The sequence below is a fragment of the Gossypium hirsutum genome, chromosome D12 (genome assembly GCF_007990345.1).
Source record: "Gossypium hirsutum isolate 1008001.06 chromosome D12, Gossypium_hirsutum_v2.1, whole genome shotgun sequence".
Classification (NCBI taxonomy): domain Eukaryota; kingdom Viridiplantae; phylum Streptophyta; class Magnoliopsida; order Malvales; family Malvaceae; genus Gossypium; species Gossypium hirsutum.
In genome coordinates this window covers 427,971-445,674 of record NC_053448.1, presented here as the reverse complement: position 1 = coordinate 445,674, position 17,704 = coordinate 427,971, and the positions used below count along the sequence as shown (strand labels likewise).

The 17,704-nt window shown below is 35.3% G+C and overlaps 2 protein-coding genes across 8 annotated transcripts; both read left to right on the top strand.

Annotated features, from left to right (window-relative positions):
• Nucleotides 1-2,159: 2,159 nt before the first annotated feature.
• Nucleotides 2,160-5,080, top strand: LOC107930679 (VAN3-binding protein). Its single transcript, XM_016862392.2, has 7 exons — nucleotides 2,160-2,629; nucleotides 2,705-2,812; nucleotides 3,325-3,757; nucleotides 3,883-4,113; nucleotides 4,212-4,261; nucleotides 4,358-4,415; nucleotides 4,510-5,080. The coding sequence occupies exons 1-7, from the start codon at nucleotides 2,258-2,260 to the stop codon at nucleotides 4,770-4,772; spliced, it is 1,515 nt and encodes a 504-aa protein (XP_016717881.1). The 5' UTR covers nucleotides 2,160-2,257; the 3' UTR covers nucleotides 4,773-5,080.
• A 7,189-nt stretch (nucleotides 5,081-12,269) lies between these two features.
• LOC107930689 (protein TIFY 4B) lies at nucleotides 12,270-17,704 on the top strand. 7 transcript variants are annotated; one of them, XM_016862407.2, is made up of 9 exons: nucleotides 12,270-12,694; nucleotides 12,829-12,971; nucleotides 13,130-13,299; nucleotides 14,992-15,082; nucleotides 15,176-15,338; nucleotides 15,578-15,631; nucleotides 16,836-16,893; nucleotides 16,990-17,195; nucleotides 17,393-17,704. In XM_016862407.2, the coding sequence occupies exons 1-9, from the start codon at nucleotides 12,577-12,579 to the stop codon at nucleotides 17,407-17,409; spliced, it is 1,020 nt and encodes a 339-aa protein (XP_016717896.2). In that variant the 5' UTR covers nucleotides 12,270-12,576; the 3' UTR covers nucleotides 17,410-17,704. The 7 variants fall into 7 exon arrangements, with proteins under 7 accessions (XP_016717896.2, XP_016717900.2, XP_040964030.1 ...); XM_016862411.2 differs by having other exon boundaries at nucleotides 12,274-12,694; nucleotides 17,320-17,704; XM_041108096.1 differs by having other exon boundaries at nucleotides 12,277-12,694; nucleotides 12,829-12,977; nucleotides 16,990-17,202.

Here is a 17,704-nt window from a genome sequence, read left to right as displayed (position 1 = left end):
CTTTTTCTATTTGTAATTTCCGACTTTTCGCCCCAACCGAGTGAATCAACCTCGACAATTACTATCACATTCCCTATTTTACTTCTCCCTTATTGTACAATTGTATCAACACTAACTAATACAATGTTTCTACATTTTAACAATAATGTTCCTATCACACCAACAGAAGAATGATGCTTTTTTTTTTAATATGTAGAACATGGGTAACTTTCAATAAGTTTATTATTTTTGTCTTAGAATGGGATAAAATCATCTTCTTTTATCATAAGTGCAACCTCTAGATGTAGCTTCGATCCCCCTTCAACATAAAAGTCTCCTACTTTCTTTTTATTTTGCTACTTTAAATTTAATATAAATCCATGTGATTTTTATATTTATTGTCTGATCATGTTACAACAAATGAAGCTACAACTTTTTTACCAGTTAGCATATAACCTTTGTTAATTGAATATTTGGAAAGAAAGCCGGAAAAAGTATTATAGAGGCCCTTATATTAAGAGTAAGATTGTATTTTATTGTATATTGGATCAAAAAGTAAATGGGTTCTTTTATTAAAAATTTCATTCATTTTTGCTGTTAAAAACTAATCTATGTATGTCAATATGAGGTACACACGGCATGTCATGTATCGTTGTTTAGTTATTTTGTTAATCATGTCAAACTTTAACTGTACAAATGGATGAAATTTTAACGGAAATGACTAATTTACTTTTTAATTTAATATATAAAAACTAATTTATTTATTTTTTAAATAAAAAATAAAATTTAATATAAGAATCTCCATTATATTTTTAATTATGAGAGTGTTGTTGAAAAACGTGTGATGTAATAATTTGCAATGCCAAGTGCCAAGTGGAAATAAAAGCTGATAATCATTGATAAAACTGAAGCAAAGGGAATAAAGGGAGCATCTCTTCACTCAACTCAGTGGTCTCAACATACCATAAAAAATAAAATAGTACGCTGTATGCCCTTTGTTTTTGTAAGCGATGAAAGAAGGGTTAAGTTAAAACAGAGATGATGACGTATCCAGGCACGCGCATTTTAGCATGAGTCTCTGTCCCTGTGTCTCCAGCACCAGCAGTCAGTTTTGGTGCCCTAAAACTGTAAGAATAGTTTTTTTTAATAGAAAAAAAAACAGGGTTCCAAAGGCCAGAACTTTGTCGTTTCATTGGGACATCTGAAAACCCAAAACCCCTGTGTGTCGGCCTTGGACATTAACAACACCATAGCATAGCCAACAAGGGCCAAGGAGGGGAGGTTACCTTACCTGCTATCTCTATCAACAGTGTCAGCACTGAATCTGGATAGCCATAGGTTGTTTTCTAGACCAAGATTTGGTGTGGATTTACTACATTAAATTAGCCAGCTTGTTTTGAAAACACTCACTAACTAAAACTCGATGTTATGCATTCTGGGGAATATACATTCTTTTATTTTACGTGGCTTTGCTGCATCTTCCCTTGTCGGTGCCATTTAATGTTGGTGAGAATTAAAAACAATCCATCCTTCTTTTTTAAAATCAGAAACCAAAACAGAAAGATGCTTGGATGAGATTGCATTTTTGCTACTTCAAACTTAACAAGGTAGAGTCTACTTTTTTTAATATTGAAACCAATGATGACTGACAGTAACCCAATCACGCATCCAAAGATCAATATTGCACCCTTGGATTGCCATTCCTTTCGCTTTGCTTTTTAGTCACTCACATGCACCCCTCCATTATTTTTCCAACCACTTCCTCAGAGCTCTTCTTTTTGGAATTAACTAGCCGTATGCAAAAACAATTTTTTTTAATTTTATATGAATTTTTACTTAAAAAAGAAATTAGTACGCAGATGAAAATCATAACATCCCAAGAATGGTTCATCACTGTACGTCTTTGGCTCCAACTCACCATATTATGGTAATAGTTTTGAAGCAAGTTCACTTTTGTTTTTTCCGCAATAGTAGACAACAATTTTGACATATTTCGCCTTCCACAATTACACTAATGTAATATTAATTATCAAATAAAGAAATTAAAGTAGGAGAGTAAAAGAAGAGTTAAACCAACTAACTTTAAAATTTGAATTTTATATTTGTAAAAGGACACTCAAAACCATGCCGAAAACGTTCCCATCCATATATATATACATAACACCCCCCGCCACCTCCCATAAAATATTTAAGTCCCCTGTTTTTCTCTTCTTTAAAGCTTTTAAAGAAACAAAACCAAGGCTCGGTTCAAGTACTATTTTTTGTTCAACTCAACTTCATGGAAGAGGCAAGTCCAAGGACCCGTCGTCGACCGGAGCACATTTCCCACCTTTCCCTCTCCGGTACACAGCTGCCGGAGAGCCCAAGAGGTCCAATGGAATTCCTCTCGAGGTCATGGAGCGCTTCGGCTCTCGAAGTGTCCAAAGCCCTCGCCCCTCTTCATCATCATCACCATCACCATCCAGTCAATGGTACTAGTACGGCTCCCAAGTCAGCCAGCAGCTCCTCTTGTACCACCACTTCAATACCCGAAGACATAAACGGCGAGACCGAGGAGCTCGATAAGGCCACCGCTGATGTTTCCAATCAGTTCTCTTTCACTTCCTCTGCTACTTCACAGCTCGTCCTTGAACGCATCATGTCACAATCGGTAAAAGTGTCTTCCCTTAAACCCTTTTGCCTACTTTAGTGATTGTTTTTTTTAAATGGTTTATTGTACTTGCAGGAAGTGTCACCATTAACGTCGGGCAGGCTCTCTCACAGTAGTGGACCATTGGTTAATGATAATAGTCCACCAGTTTCCCCATCTGAGGAATTCGACGACGTCGTTAAGGTCTTTGTTTACACTTTATTAACAATTAGTTGCATTAGAGTAGGAAAATATAATGGTTTTATTTAAGTGGTGAAGAATGGTTAATTGGTTATTACATTGGAGACAGACAGGATAGGGAGACCAATATATCAGCTTTCTGTGTCTCTTTTCTGCTAACCACACCATCACTTGTCTTTCTCTTAAACCTAATCTCTGAGTTGCTTTAGTGTTTCAAAGAAACAGAACACACAGAGCGGGAAAAACTTTTGTCTTCTTCCAATAAAACCTTTTTATTTCCGATCTTCTAAGCTAGCCATGTATGTTTGCTTGTCTTATCACCTAAAGCTGCTTGTTTTCAGGCCTTTAAAAAAGTACTTCCCTGCTGCAAATTATATAATATTATACAATGTGATTGCCTGCTATTGGGCTATAATGCTTTAGGTCTGTACCTTGTTTTTTGGCCCAAATTTCAACTTTGGGTTTAGACTTTAGACATTGAAAAACATTGGGTTTGTGGTCAAAATTTCTTGCAGTATTTCCGTACCCACAACTCCATACAACCATTATTCAATGGCGGTCGGACGAGTGGTGGTAATGGAGTCAATACACCCAGCGGGGCCAAGACAGTGGGGAGATGGTTAAAAGACAGAAAAGAGAAAAAGAAACAAGAAACCAGAGCTCACAATGCACAGCTGCACGCTAATATCTCAGTCGCTGCGGTTGCCTCCGCCATAGCAGCCATTGCAGCTGCCACCGCGGCTTCTTCTTCTACCTCGGGAAAGAACGAACAGTCGACCAAAACCGACCTGGCTGTGGCGTCCGCGGCTACGTTAGTCGCCGCACAATGCGTGGAGGCTGCTGAAGCCATGGGTGCCGAACGTGACCATCTTGCGTCGGTTGTGAGCTCTGCTGTTAATGTTCGCTCACATGATGATATATTGACTCTTACTGCTGCTGCTGCTACAGGTAAAAATGTCCTATAAGCCTATAACCAATCATGTTATTGTATAATAGTGTCTGGATGAACTTGTACTCCATTGAAATGAAGCTCCATTGGATTAATATTGGAGTGCTTTTTCATTTCATTGCAGCTTTACGTGGGGCAGCAACCTTAAAGGCAAGAGCACTAAAGGAAGTGTGGAACATTGCGGCCGTCCTTCCGGCGGAGAAGACGGCAAGTGTTGGATTCTGTTCGAAAGGCAGCAATGGCAGCCATTCGAACCGCAACAATAGTGGAGAACTTGCCCCAGAGGATTTCCTTACTGCCTGCAGTCAAGAGCTTCTCGCCAAGGGTAGTGAACTTCTCAAAAGAACTCGGAAAGGTATCGAAGCCGGTCCTTTTCGTATAATTGCACATTTGTTCTTGAGTATGAATATGAACTATGTAGTTTACATGAATCATAATTACACATTTCTGCAGGTGATCTTCACTGGAAACTCGTCTCGGTTTATATGAATAAGGCAGGCCAGGTAGCTATTGCTTTAGTCGCAACACATCACCATTTATATCTGATTGAATTTTATCCTAAACAATTTCACTAACATCAAAATCATCTCACTTTGAAGGTGATTTTGAAGATGAAGAGCAAGCATGTTGCTGGGACATTCACCAAAAAGAAAAAGAGTAAGTTGCAATAACATGAAGATGATGTTGTCAATGCTAATGTATAAGAAATTGTTGACTACCTTAAGAAACTTACACATATTTGGGGTTTCAGATGTGGTTCTGGAGGTGTGTAAGGACATTCCGTCATGGCCAGGGAGACACCTATTCGCTAGCGGAGAGCAGCATCGTTATTTTGGATTGAAGACTGAAACGAGAGGGATTATTGAGTTCGAGTGCAGAAGTGAGAGAGAATATGATATGTGGACTCAAGGTGTGTCGAGGCTTCTTTTGATTGCTGCTGAAACTGAAAGGAAGCACAGAAGACAAAGTTCAACTACATGGCCTCCTGGTGGCCAGAATTTGGACTTAGATTAACTCATCTGCCTTGCTTTTAAGCTAGATTGGTTACAGGGAGCTCAATGCAAAGCAATGGGCGAACCATTCTAGCCAAGACAAATATCTGTGAACATTTTGAGCTGATGGTGCAATCAAAAAGCTGTGACTGTAACCTTTTTTTGTAGAGTGAGAGAGTGGAACTAGTAACTTAGGGATCTATCAAACAGTCAAATGTGTGTGTAAGATTGGGCTACATATGCTTTCTTTATAGGTATTTTTGTTTTTTGCTTTAGTGCATTGTTACCCACATTAACTCGTTTCTATACAAAAGAATCAGTAAATTTTAAGTAGGAAGCACTGGAACAGCAACAAGGATAAACATAAGATTCAGTAAAAATCATCAGATTCTGTGTCATTACAGAAAGCAAAACACAAGCATTTATGGAACATAGAGACTGGAGATTCTCTGCAGTCTGAAGGAATCGTTTGTTTTGTGATAATCTGTTCAAGAGACAAAGGACGCCATAGAGAGATTGACATCAATTCTTTCCTTCCAATTATGGCAAATTTCATTTATTTTGTCAAGCTGTTATGCAAAGCAGTGTCAATTATACTAGAAGAAGATGAGTCTCTAGATTATCTGGTCTCGGTCTTTGTACTGGCTCATAACATAAATAGCTCCTTGATATGTTGCTAATGTTGTCTTTTTGTAAGTCTGAAGAATAATGAAGCTAAGGGAGAAGAAAAAGAAGAGTATTTGGGCTGTCCAGATCATAAATGAACTTCTAAAACATTATACATGCATGGTAAAGATCAAACGAGACGTTACTACTTAACCAATTGAATCAACCCATATTAAAGAATTGCACCATAAAACCTAACCCCGAGTACCCATAACCTGCTATTCTAATGAGCTTAGCACTTAACGTTATCGATTGCACTATAATGAAATGAGTATATGGTTTATGAAGAAATCCTTGCTGGTCTACTTCTTTGCTTGTTCAAAAAAAAAGGACGATAAGACCCAAATATATCTTCACCGAGACACGCAAACACTTCTCCGAGGTTGGTAAATGGCTAACCGACACTTGAAGACTCATGCTCCGTCGTCGTGGCTGCACTAATCACAATCGTGGCCTTCGCTAAGTCAACCACCGTGCCTGGCGGGGTCAAGTCAGAAAATGGGGTTTTTTTTTGGTGAAAGATAAGTTGTTATATGCTTCACTTTCAATGCGTGCAGCGACTTTGCATGCCTGTGACTCTCTTTTTGGCTATTAGTACAGTTTCTGCTTTACCTTGATATGGCTTGGGTTCTCTTCAACAAGGTGCCCACACCGTAGCTACGAGGCTATTCCTCTTTAGTTTCTTACCCTTTTTTTTTCACTTTTCTTTTCCTCTTTAGTTTCTTACCCTTTTCTATTATCAGTTGAACATGTTCCTAGTGACCCACTAGTTTCGAGATAGGGACTGGACTGATATATTCATCTAACATGTTTTCTTGTTGATAATGATGCTGTTGGAATAAATTAAAATGTATTGTTTCTGCATTTCTTTTAAAATGTTAATTTATGTGCATATATATATAGTAATTTCATTAATTCAAAATGGTAGTATAATATAAAAGGTAATGAGGTAATAAATAAAATTCACCACTATTACTTAAAAACATTAGGTAAGACAATGCTTACAAGATGTTTGTAGAAAACAAATGGGAGCAAAAAAGGAACTAGGGGAACCAACAACACCTTTTATAAGGCCTAAGAACCAACCACAGCTCTCTCTCTGACCATCTCAACCACCTACGACTCTCTACCTATTTGGAGAATCATCCTCAACCGTCCTTTATTTCTCTATATATCAACAATTGGTACAGTGAGTATGAACTTACTTTTGACCTTCAGAATAAGGAGAGATAGCATATTCCAACTTTTAAACTTGACACAGTCCTTCTTTAAGTGTCCCTTCTTTTACAAAAGAAACACTTTGACTCTTTCTTTATGTAAACTTGGGGTTACATTTTAGCCTTCCCTTTTGCTTGGCTTGGACCGTCTTCTTTCCTTGAGTAATCGTCAGTGCACTCTCTCCCATCTCTAGTATGAGTCTAACCTGTTCTTGATCACACATGGTCAAAAGCTCATTAATAGACCACTTATACTTAGGTGTATTATTGGAGACCTTAAATGGCCCATACTGAGGTGGAAGAGTGTTAAATATGAATGCACAACGAAAGATTCTGATATTTCAACCTCAAGTGCTCTTAATTGAACTGCTAAATCTCTCATCTCGTTGATGTGATCACGTACACCTTTCACGATAGTGAGCTTCATTGATGTGAACTTCATGATCAAGGTGTTAACTAATGACTTTTGAGAAGTTTTGAACTGTTTTTCAATAGCCGTTAATAATTTTTGGACATTCTCATAATAATCAATTGAACCACGAACATCAGCAGGAATCTTATTTTTTATGAACATGATACTTAAGTGATTAGATCGCTCCCATTTTTCAGTAAAAACAATATCAACCTAATTGCTGGTTTCAATAATATGTGGCTCAAATTTCCTTATGGCATAGTTAATATCCAAGCACCCCAATTGGAAAAGAATACTCTCCTTCCAGAACTTAACGTTCTCACTAGTTAATTCAGAGATATTTACTCTATTATCAGACATATTCACAGGTTGTAAAACTGCGAAATAAATGAACATACATGCTTAACAAAAATTCGAGACAAACATAAATCATAATTCACCAATGCAAATTATGTAAATAATGAATCTAGTGACATAAAAATTGCATGTGGGCTAAATTTTTAATTCAATTAGGTACATTTTATGATAGAATTATTTACTATTCATTTGATAAAAATTATTAAATTCATTTTCATAATTCCTGTAAGTAACTATGAAAAATTATTTAATAATCTTATCTTAATAAATATGGAATGTGATTTAATACCTATACTTTCTATATGTGATTTTTAACTTTAATAATTTTATTTAACTAAAAATGTCGTGGCTAGTTTTTAACTAAATAAAAGTATGAAAATAACTTAGCTAGATATTAATCCTTCAACTTTATTCAAGATTGTTGCTAAGTCATTATGCAATATCTAATGTCTATAAACCTTATGAGATCCTTACTACAATAAATAATTTCATTTAATTATAGTTGTTGCGGCTAATTCTCTAATTAAATAAAATTATTTGGATCCCTAAACACATATTCTAAAGTTTTATTGCTAAATACCTTACGCAATAAGTCTAAAAAAAATTATGCATCTAAAAAATGTATGTAACTAATAACCAGATAATTCACATGCAAACATTTACTTCAGTCACATAAAAAAAATTCAAACAACAAATTTCTAAATTTTTTTACTAAATTATTTATAACATAATTAATTTTAGAAATTTCACTTTAATAAAATTCAACTATTTTGCACAAAATTTTGTAATAGAAATTCTCAAAAAAAATTATTCAAAGAAATATGACATTGTTATTTTGAGAAAATTTACAAAATTTTAAAACCAGAAAAGGCAGATAACCTGGCTCTGATACTAAATGTAATCATAAATTATGGTTTAAATGTTAAAATGTGGTGAAAAAGATCGAACATAAATATCTTCGACCATTATCTGAACCAAATGTCAAAATTCAGATGTTGTTACACCACTGTCAAACGTGTCAAGCAACCGATGAGAACGTTGAATTTAGCTATACGAATACATGGAAATCGTCAAAGTCTTCTTAGCACTCAAAAAACCTCACTAGATGGAATTATTCTCAGAATTTATTTATTTATTTTACTTAGGAACCTTATGCTTAGGGTATTTATATTAGTGGTTCCGCATCAAAAACCACCAAAACATGTCCCACTATCACACATACAAGATGTGGAAGTTGGGCAGCAAAAGTTGGGGGAGCATTCCCATGAACCAAATGCATGTCCAACAATAGACGCGTAATAAAAAATATTTTTTAAGTTACTATAATTTTGTGAAAAGTTTAATACAAAAAATATTTAAAGGAAGTGGACATGTAAAAGATAAAATTCTATAACAAGGATAATACACTAAAAATTGCTTTAAGGTAATCTTACATCTCTCTGATAAGACACTTGAATCTTGCACTCCAATTAAATAAATCACATAAGGTGATCATATATTTCACAACTATTTTATATTCTCGTAATGCTATTGTGAAACATAATATAAGATTTGACGAGTAATATATATATATGTTGCAGTTATTTTTTAATTGTAGTATCATAAACATAAAATCTAATTTCGTTGGGATTATTAATCTAATTAGTTGTTATAGAAAAATATTATATTGAAAATATATAAAACCATCATATAGTTGACAAAATATTTTAAGTTTATCAACTTAGGGTGAGTTTGGATGGGCGGTACGTTTACCTGTGGTTAGTGTAAAAACAGCAGTGGCGGTGAGATTAGATACTGTAGCGTGAGACAAAAAGTAAGCTAAACGCACTGCACTCAATCGGCCATCCAAACCCACCCTTAATTACTTATTCATTTTAAATATTAAAAAATATTAAATAAAAATATACAAATTGACATCTAATGTGGTTACTCCAACTCTACTATAGATTAAAATCACGATCTTGGTGGTGGAAAGGGAAACTGTACACTGTAGATATTGAAATGAAACACTGCAGGTGCGTCAACTGACAAAACAGTCTAGATGTTGTGTTTTGTCTTCTAGTGAAAAGAGGGGATATTGTTGGTCATGGCCCCCCCCCCCAATTATTAAGTTGTTATTATTGACTCTAACTTTGAGGGGACAAGATCAAGTTTACAAATGAGAATTACAACCTATTATTATTAGGTTGGATCAAAATGGTGAAAATGGGATTTTTTAATGTAAAATACAAAAATAATTGGTATGGATTCCACTAATTAATAATAGCAATAACAACCAACATTATTATAATTTTTACTGGACAAAATTAAATTGTAGCTTTTATGATAGTAAAAATATAATTTTACTATTTTAATAATTTATATTTTTATAATTTTTAAAAGATTAAATCAAATTTTTTATCATTTTTAAGGGTAATAAAATACAAATTTATTTTTATTAATTTAAAATTTCAAAAAATTTAAATGGAATTATTTTTATTTTAAGCTGACCACACCGTCCCCTGATCATGTTGTAAAACAGTATAGATGCAGATCCTACACGGGCTGACATACGGCCGTGTGATACAAGCTAGTGAGTTATATGGGCAGAAACACGGGCTGAGACACAGTCGTGTGTCTCAAGTTAATGAGTTACACGGGTAGAGACATGGGCTGGGACACGGTCATGTGTCCTAACTTCGAAAGTCACACGGTCTGAGGCGTGCCACACAACTGTGTGACCTCTATTTTTAGGTATTTTTGAAATTTTCCCTATACTTCTAGAATTATTTAAAATTAGCCCCTATTTGATTTTAGACTATTTTTAGGGTCTCATAAAACTTTTATTAAGGACTGTAAGAGTATTGTTACTCAGTTTTGGAAGGAGTAGATAGGTAGAGTATAAACCAATACTCTGATGCTAACAATTTGAATTGTCTTGTTATGTATCCAACTTTTAGCTTTCAAGAGGGAACAAATAGTGATAAGAGTGTAGATAGTGGAAGACCAAGTTTAGCATGGCATGGCATGATTCATTAATCGATTGTATAAGACACAATTATGGAAATATTAAATTAGCATGTATTGCTCCCAATATGATGTGATGTAAATAGTTAGCTTGCAATTTTACTTACGATATAATTAAATATTGTGATTGGTTAGTAACGTCTGCAACCCTAATCTGATGACAGGTTAATCCCATTCTACATCCTCAAACTATACAAAACATTGTAATTGAATTTTTAAAGTAGCAATTACATATCTATTATGTTTTTCAATCAACCTAGACATTAACTTAGATGCTAAATTATTGTTCAAATATAATGTAGAATATATGTAAATATGATATGTTTAAAAAATCAATAGCCCACTTAAATTTTATCAACACCATCTATTTTTTAACACATCACATCTAAATTATTTATGTAGTAGGCACTTAGGCGTTTACACTTCAATTCGTATGTTTTAGATATTCTTTATGTTAAATTTGAGCAAACACCTAAATTGATAAAATACGAAGACATTTAGGACTTAATTTGAATGGTTTAAAGATTAAAGATAAATTGAAAAATTGAAAGATAATTTAAGGGCATTGGATGGAAATTAAGCCAAATAAAGAAAAAGGAAAGGGGGCATTAAGGAGTGGGTGTGTAGGGCGGTGTGGGGAAAAGCGGGGTGTGGAATTAGGGGAGGGGAGAGAGGGAGAGAAAGATGAAACGTGGTGGTGTGATGGGGGGGGATAAGTGGGCCAGCGGCCGTGGTTGGGTAGGACTGTAGCAGGGCAGCCAGTGCTACTTGTGGGGGGATTAAAGATGTGGTCCACTCGTTAGGTTTAACAGGGAGTGGAAGACACGTGGGTTGTTTGACAAGTGGTGGTACAGGGCTGATCATCCCCGCACCTATCAATGCTTCTGGGTCCTTAACACTGTATCATCCGTACCACGATTTATGCTGCCTCCATCACGTGATTCAACTCCTCCGTCCCTTCATTTCCCGCCCCCTAGTATCCTCACCTTCCACGTCGTTTAATACTTTTAATTAATCAAATTTTTGGAACAAGTGCCTCCACTTCATTCCTTTCATTTATTTTCTAATTACAACTGAAGTGGGCTAATATGGTAATTTGAAGAAAACTGAGTCATTACGTGGCGTGACCCGGGGTGGGCTTATAACAAAATAAATAAAAAGGTCTAATTCTTCTGCCAAAAAGAGGTTTAACTCTGCCTCACACCCCTGTATTCTTTCAACTTTTAAAATTTAGTCTCTCAACTTTTGATTCCCTTCATTCAGTCAATTTGCTTGTGGGATTGATAAATTAAAGTATAATTAAAAGAAATAAGTTATGAATTGAATGAGAATGTTTTCAGTGATGTTGAAAACAACAATGACGGTGAGATTAAAATTAATGATAAGATATATGTTTTGATCCAAACGTGACGATGAGATTAAATATGGTAAAGGAATTACTTTTAAAGGTATTACATAAAATGGAAATATAAATATAGAATATATAATTAAAATTATTTCTATTTTAAAAATGAATGTTTTTAAAAATTAGTATCAAAATATTTTTTAAAAACAATATATTTTATTATTGAATATTTACGTGATTACTTATTTTTAATTCATATATTAGTTTTGTAATAGACTATATTTTATTAGCTTATTATGTTATGTTAAAATTATTTATTTTTAAATAAATGTATATATTAAAAATTAAGCAGCTCTTGGTTTTTTTTTCTTTTTGAAAGAAAAATTAAACAAATAGAGATTCAAAATTTCAAATTAAAAGCAGGAAGACTAAATTTTAAAAATTTAAGAGTACAGGGATTAGGGGGAAAAATTAGATCTAAATAAAAATATAAAGCGAAGAAAAAATTATAAAAAAAAAAAGGTTTAAAAGGAAGGCTGAGATGACACCATGGTGGAGACCTAAGCTTGTCTCAAATTCACGCGTTCTACTTCCTTCTCACTTTCTCTTACTCTTTTTCATAACGAAAAGTCCGAAAGACCCTGGAGCACCTTCCAATTTACGAAATTAGTAATCACTGAAATCAGTGGAGAGAGTGTAAAAAAAAATCCCTTACCTTACCCCCTTTCTCTCGGCCGATCGATCTCGCAGCGTCTAAGACAAGGAACTTGAGAAATTAGTGCTCCAAAGGCAGCTGGTTCCTGTTAACCGGAAATTTGACGTCATGTCTCCGGGAGAAACGGTCTCCCGGTCACCTCTAGACAAGCCTCTGAACCAGCTTACTGAGGATGACATTTCTCAGGTCACTCGTGAAGATTGCCGCCGTTACCTCAAAGAAAAAGGTCTCTCTCTGTGCATCTATTTTTTTCTCTTCTAATTTATGTATGTTTTGTGTTTTGAATGTTGAAGTGTGTGCATGTTCTGATTCGAATTTTTGAATTTCTATTTCTTTTCACAATTTCTTCTTTGCTTTTAGGGATGCGGAGACCGTCTTGGAACAAATCGCAGGCGATTCAGCAGGTGATCTCGTTGAAAACTCTTCTAGAAACGACGTCTGATTCCGACGCCGTTGAAGCTCGGAAGAAACTTTACCCTCCCTGCCCGGAATATCCGCCTCGCGTGCGTGTATTTCTTTTTTGGATAAATTAATCTTGTTTATGTTATTTTATTTCAGTTTCCAAGGCATGAAAAAGTTGTATTTAGTTTAGTAGAATATTTTACAAACTTCTCTCTTTATTTTTGGTCAAACTAGTCAAATTAATTAAAAATTTTCGCAGGTCGTTTCTGATTCAAACGTTCTACCGAGGGAAATGACACCGAATAACGGGATATTGGTTCCAGTTTCCGAATCCGTTCCTTGTCCCCTTTCAAATCCCTCGAAATCCGATTTTTCCGGCGACAATTCTGGCCGAACGGTCATCTCCGGAAATGATTCTGTTTCTCCAAGGTGTTCTTTTTACACTATTTTTTTGCACCCTATTTTTTCCTTTCTAGATAACCCTAGTTCAATGAGGGTGAGGTCATTTAATTATCCTTTTCTTTAGGAAATTTTATCCAACATAGAGTCAACTGTTAAGCGTTTCAATGTGAAAGGAATGTGAATTTCGCACATGTGGCCGAGTATCTCTGTTGTATCCGTAATTTTCGACGTCGAGTTTGTGCTTGCAATTACTACAAAATCCTCAAGTCAACAATGACGGCATGCTGATCAAAAGTTGTTCCTTTCCATTATTTTAGACTTGATCCTTTAGATTTACCTATTTATGCTCTAAAACTCTTAACCATTTAATTTAGTGGCTTGGGATGAGTGGGAGGGTCAACATGTAGATAAATGACGTGGCGCACAACTGTTGATTTTTTTAGTTTGTCAGAGTAATCTATTGGTCTTGGCATCAAAACGGAATGACATTGAAGTTGGCTATACAAGAAATTTGGAGTAAGTTCCAAGCAGAGTTTTGTGCTGGTTAGAGTGCTTGACTAGCATCTCCCATGCGAATAAGAGTGGTTGGTTGAGATTAAAGTTTCTCGGCTTTGATTAACGCCTCATTTCTGTCTCAGGCTTTCTTGAATTGGACTGCTCCTAAATTTATGGGTCCCTATTTCTTGATGAGAAAACCAAACTAGCTCGCATAAACGGATCAAGAACTCATCATGGAGAAAGTAGTTGATCGGAGTTTTGAACTAACAGGAGACAAAATGGCTTTTGTAAAGGATGTTTACTTAACGATGTGATTAACTGAAATTTAATGGAAGAAAGAAAGCTACAGCTTACATTTCAATGCTTGTTATGGTATAATACAACACTCAGATAGGAGTCTAACTATTTTCCTTGTTAAATGTGTGGTTATTGACTTGTTATTAGTTTTTCTTTAATAAATACCAACTCTAGAGGAACTAAATACTTCTGTCAGGAATATTCAGGTAGTTGAAATCTTGTAGCTGTAGTTTCATTTCTGCCCTGCTTTAGTCCTTGGTGTATAACTTGCATGGCTACTGGTTATAGGTTCTTGTATATATGTAGGGGCAGCTAAAACGTATGCTTTTCCTCTTCCTCTTTAATTTCATGATTTTGGCATGTAAAACTATTACTTGATCGAAGCTTTACCTACTAGATGTGCTGTTAAAAGATATTCTGGTATTGCTGGTTTTATGATCATATGTTTTGTCCTCAAAAAACTTTAAAAAGTCATTTACCCCTTCCCAAGTATCAAGATACTGGTTGATTGTATGAGTTTAGACTACAGTATCACACATAAGGTTGTGGCTATGAATGTTTTCTGTCAGCTTCTGTAGTGAAAGATTTTGAGGAGATTGCACCTATTGCCTTACTGGATAAACTCCATTACTTCTTTACTTTGATAACTTGCCTAATTTCATGTTAGGTTGTCTAATTAAAATATTGCATCTTATTGGTTTGGTGCATATTATTTTTCATCTTAAAAAAATGCTTATGGTCATAGTTCAGCAAATCATGACCAACTCCTGCAAGATTTAGAGTAACTTGATTTTGAGTGAAAATTTTGGGCTTGATGTAGACTTATCTTGAGCATTTCTTTTAAGGAATATGTCATATTACCGGTTTGGCTTAGTTGATGTTGCCGATTGAGGTTCTAAGAGTGAAAATTTTCCAACTGCCCAGAATTGCAGGTGCAGCAAAAGAGCCAGCAGGACAGATGACAATCTTTTACTGTGGGAAAGTGAATGTCTATGATGATATGCCTGGTTGTAAGGTTATCTATATTCTTTTCTTAATAGTTCAGATGTTATATGGGTTATCTCACTATAAATAAGTGTTGTCATATTGACTTACAATGGTTTTGCAGGCTGAAGCAATCATGCAGCTTGCTGCAAGCCCAGTCTCATTTCCTCACGAAATTCTAGCTGATCAAAGGTCCACACCATGGTCCATTCCATGCCATTCACAGGCTGCAAGTGTCAAAACAACCCCATGTTCACAAATGGTTATATTGCCACCTCAGCAAACAGGTAGGATTTTGGGTTGGTTTAGGTGCCTTTTTAACTTCGGCTTCATTTCCCTTCTAAGTCCATGTGGAGTTTGTGTGACTTAGAGTGGTAAAAAGGAGTAATAAGCAAATAAGCATACATTTTTTTTCTTGGATGAATCTGTTTCAGTTTATAATGAACCATGTTATTTTCGAAGATAATCCTCTATTGATTCTTGACGTGCCTCTTTCTTTCTTTCTTTTTTGCTGTAAATCTGGCAGAAAACTGTCAATTTCCTCGAGAAGAGAGCAATGCATCTCTTGAAGACAGCCTTGGTAAATACTTCCTTCTAATTGTCTCGCAAAATTTCATAATTTCCTTCTTTACATGTTTAGCACCTCTCCTCTGATTAATGGCTATGGATGATGGTTTTGCCATGAATACTCATTAGCTGTATTTTGTTTTGGTGTTGGGTTAGGTTTAAACTTTTTGCTATAGAACCTGTAATTTTTTTTCCCCATTAAGGCTTCTCTTTTGAATAATGAACTTAAGTAATTGAACAACAGAGATGCAGCTGTGTTGCTAATCCTTGATTAATGACTTGTGATTGAAACTTGATCTTGTTTGTAGTTTTCATGCACATTAGGACCCTTTTGCCTTCCCTTATCATCTTCATAATGATGTTAATACAATAGAACCAGCCTCCAGGTGCCCCAAACTCCTTTCCTCCCTCTATCCCTTGTTTCCTTCCTGTGTCAAATCATTTCTGTTGGTTGTAACCTAGAGCAACTTCCGAACTTCTTTTCCTTGTTACTCATCTGGTCAAATAAATAAGCTTCAATAGACTTTGATCATAGGCAAGAACTGGTGTTCAAATAAAACTTTTTCCTGGAATAGGCATGATAGAATACAAATTTTACAATTTATTAGAAAGCTATATTTCAGTTGCTTGTCTGCTTGAATAGAGATTTCTGGTATTTGACATACAGTTTTTGGGTCATGGCCTATGATTATTTCTTGTTTCTCGTTTAATTTGATGTGAAATAGGATATGGTGTTTTTTAGATGGTGTGCCACCAGGATGAACTAATTGATTCTGGACCATGACATAACCACTGTGGTGGAACCTTGATAAATCTAAAGAGATGCGTGCCTGACCTGCTAACTAATGTAGTAAACTTTTATCTGTTGGCTTAGCTGGTTAAGGTCCTTTCCAACCTGGAGTGTAGGTTTGTTACAGATTCAGCTTTTATCTTGTGCCCTCAATTTTTTGCCGCCCATGTCTGGACCTTTTTTAATTCCAAAAGTGAAGTAGGACAATGAGGGGTATTTTATTTTTTGGAAGCTGGTTTTGTATTGTTTTGTGTATAAACATCAGTGGGACAAAACTGATGTACTTTCATGGCAGGAATAAAAGGCTATGTTGTTATGATGGTTTTCACTCAATATAAAAGATGTTTTGGTATCCTTTATGCTATGATGATAACTTCATTTTCACCCCTATTGGCTTTAAGTATTCATTTTTGTAACTTGCTTCCAGAAGGACCTACTAGCAGAAAAGCATTGGTGCATAGATATCTTGAGAAGAAGAAAGACAGGTATCTTTCATGGCAAATACGTCGTACATTAGAATCAAATACTTGTACAATCTAGTTTGCTTTGCTGTTTGTTTCTCATACCCCTGTTAGATGAAGGTTTAAGAACAAGAGAAAGTTGGCAATGTCTTCATCTCCGACCTTAGACATCTACTTAAATCAAGTGGGAGATCAGTTTTCAAATGAGCAGTTGAAACAAAGTGAACCATATTATTCTCCCCAAGCAGAAGCACACCGCATGCCTCTTGAGTGCAGCTCCATTGAAAATGTTGCAAAGATTCCCCGCCTTACTACTGATGGAAAAGGTAACCGGTAATTTTTTTCTCTTGCATGCCTGTGTTGTCTTTATGCAATAAATGGGCTTTGAACCTAGGAAATCCAGGGCAAATTTGATACATATATAAACGTATTTGAACTGATGATTTTCAGAAATGCATCATATTTGAACGGTCAGTTGGCACAACATAAATATATAATGGACTATGTGATCGCTTTGTCGCAGATGCATTCAAAATATGACCATGAATGGAGCCCTAACCATGTGGACACGGCGTGGTGTTCCTCCATCTAAGGCTTTGTAATATAATATTTAACATGTTATATCCTTTGCGGCCATTATTAGCAACTAGCTAAATGAGGAATCTAGTTTAGTGTTGCTGATCTATATTTTCCTTTGTACTGTTTTTCATTTAAGCTAAATGATAATTTGGCAACTGAAAGAAATAAGAGCCCTATGTTATCCCATGGTCATTTTAAGCATATCAAGTCGGTAACAATCCTTGTGAAATAGAAAACAAATGAGCCGTTTTAAGTA

Coding starts and splice junctions, on each gene's coding strand:
- LOC107930679 (XM_016862392.2), top strand. CDS start 2,258: ATGGAAGAGGCAAGTCCAAGGACCCGTCGTCGACCGGAGCACATTTCC. Junction 2,630..2,704: donor AACGCATCATGTCACAATCG/GTAAAAGTGTCT, acceptor TTGTACTTGCAG/GAAGTGTCACCATTAACGTC. Junction 2,813..3,324: donor AATTCGACGACGTCGTTAAG/GTCTTTGTTTAC, acceptor AATTTCTTGCAG/TATTTCCGTACCCACAACTC.
- LOC107930689 (XM_041108096.1), top strand. CDS start 12,577: ATGTCTCCGGGAGAAACGGTCTCCCGGTCACCTCTAGACAAGCCTCTG. Junction 12,978..13,129: donor AATATCCGCCTCGCGTGCGT/GTATTTCTTTTT, acceptor AAATTTTCGCAG/GTCGTTTCTGATTCAAACGT. Junction 17,203..17,392: donor ACTGATGGAAAAGGTAACCG/GTAATTTTTTTC, acceptor GCTTTGTCGCAG/ATGCATTCAAAATATGACCA.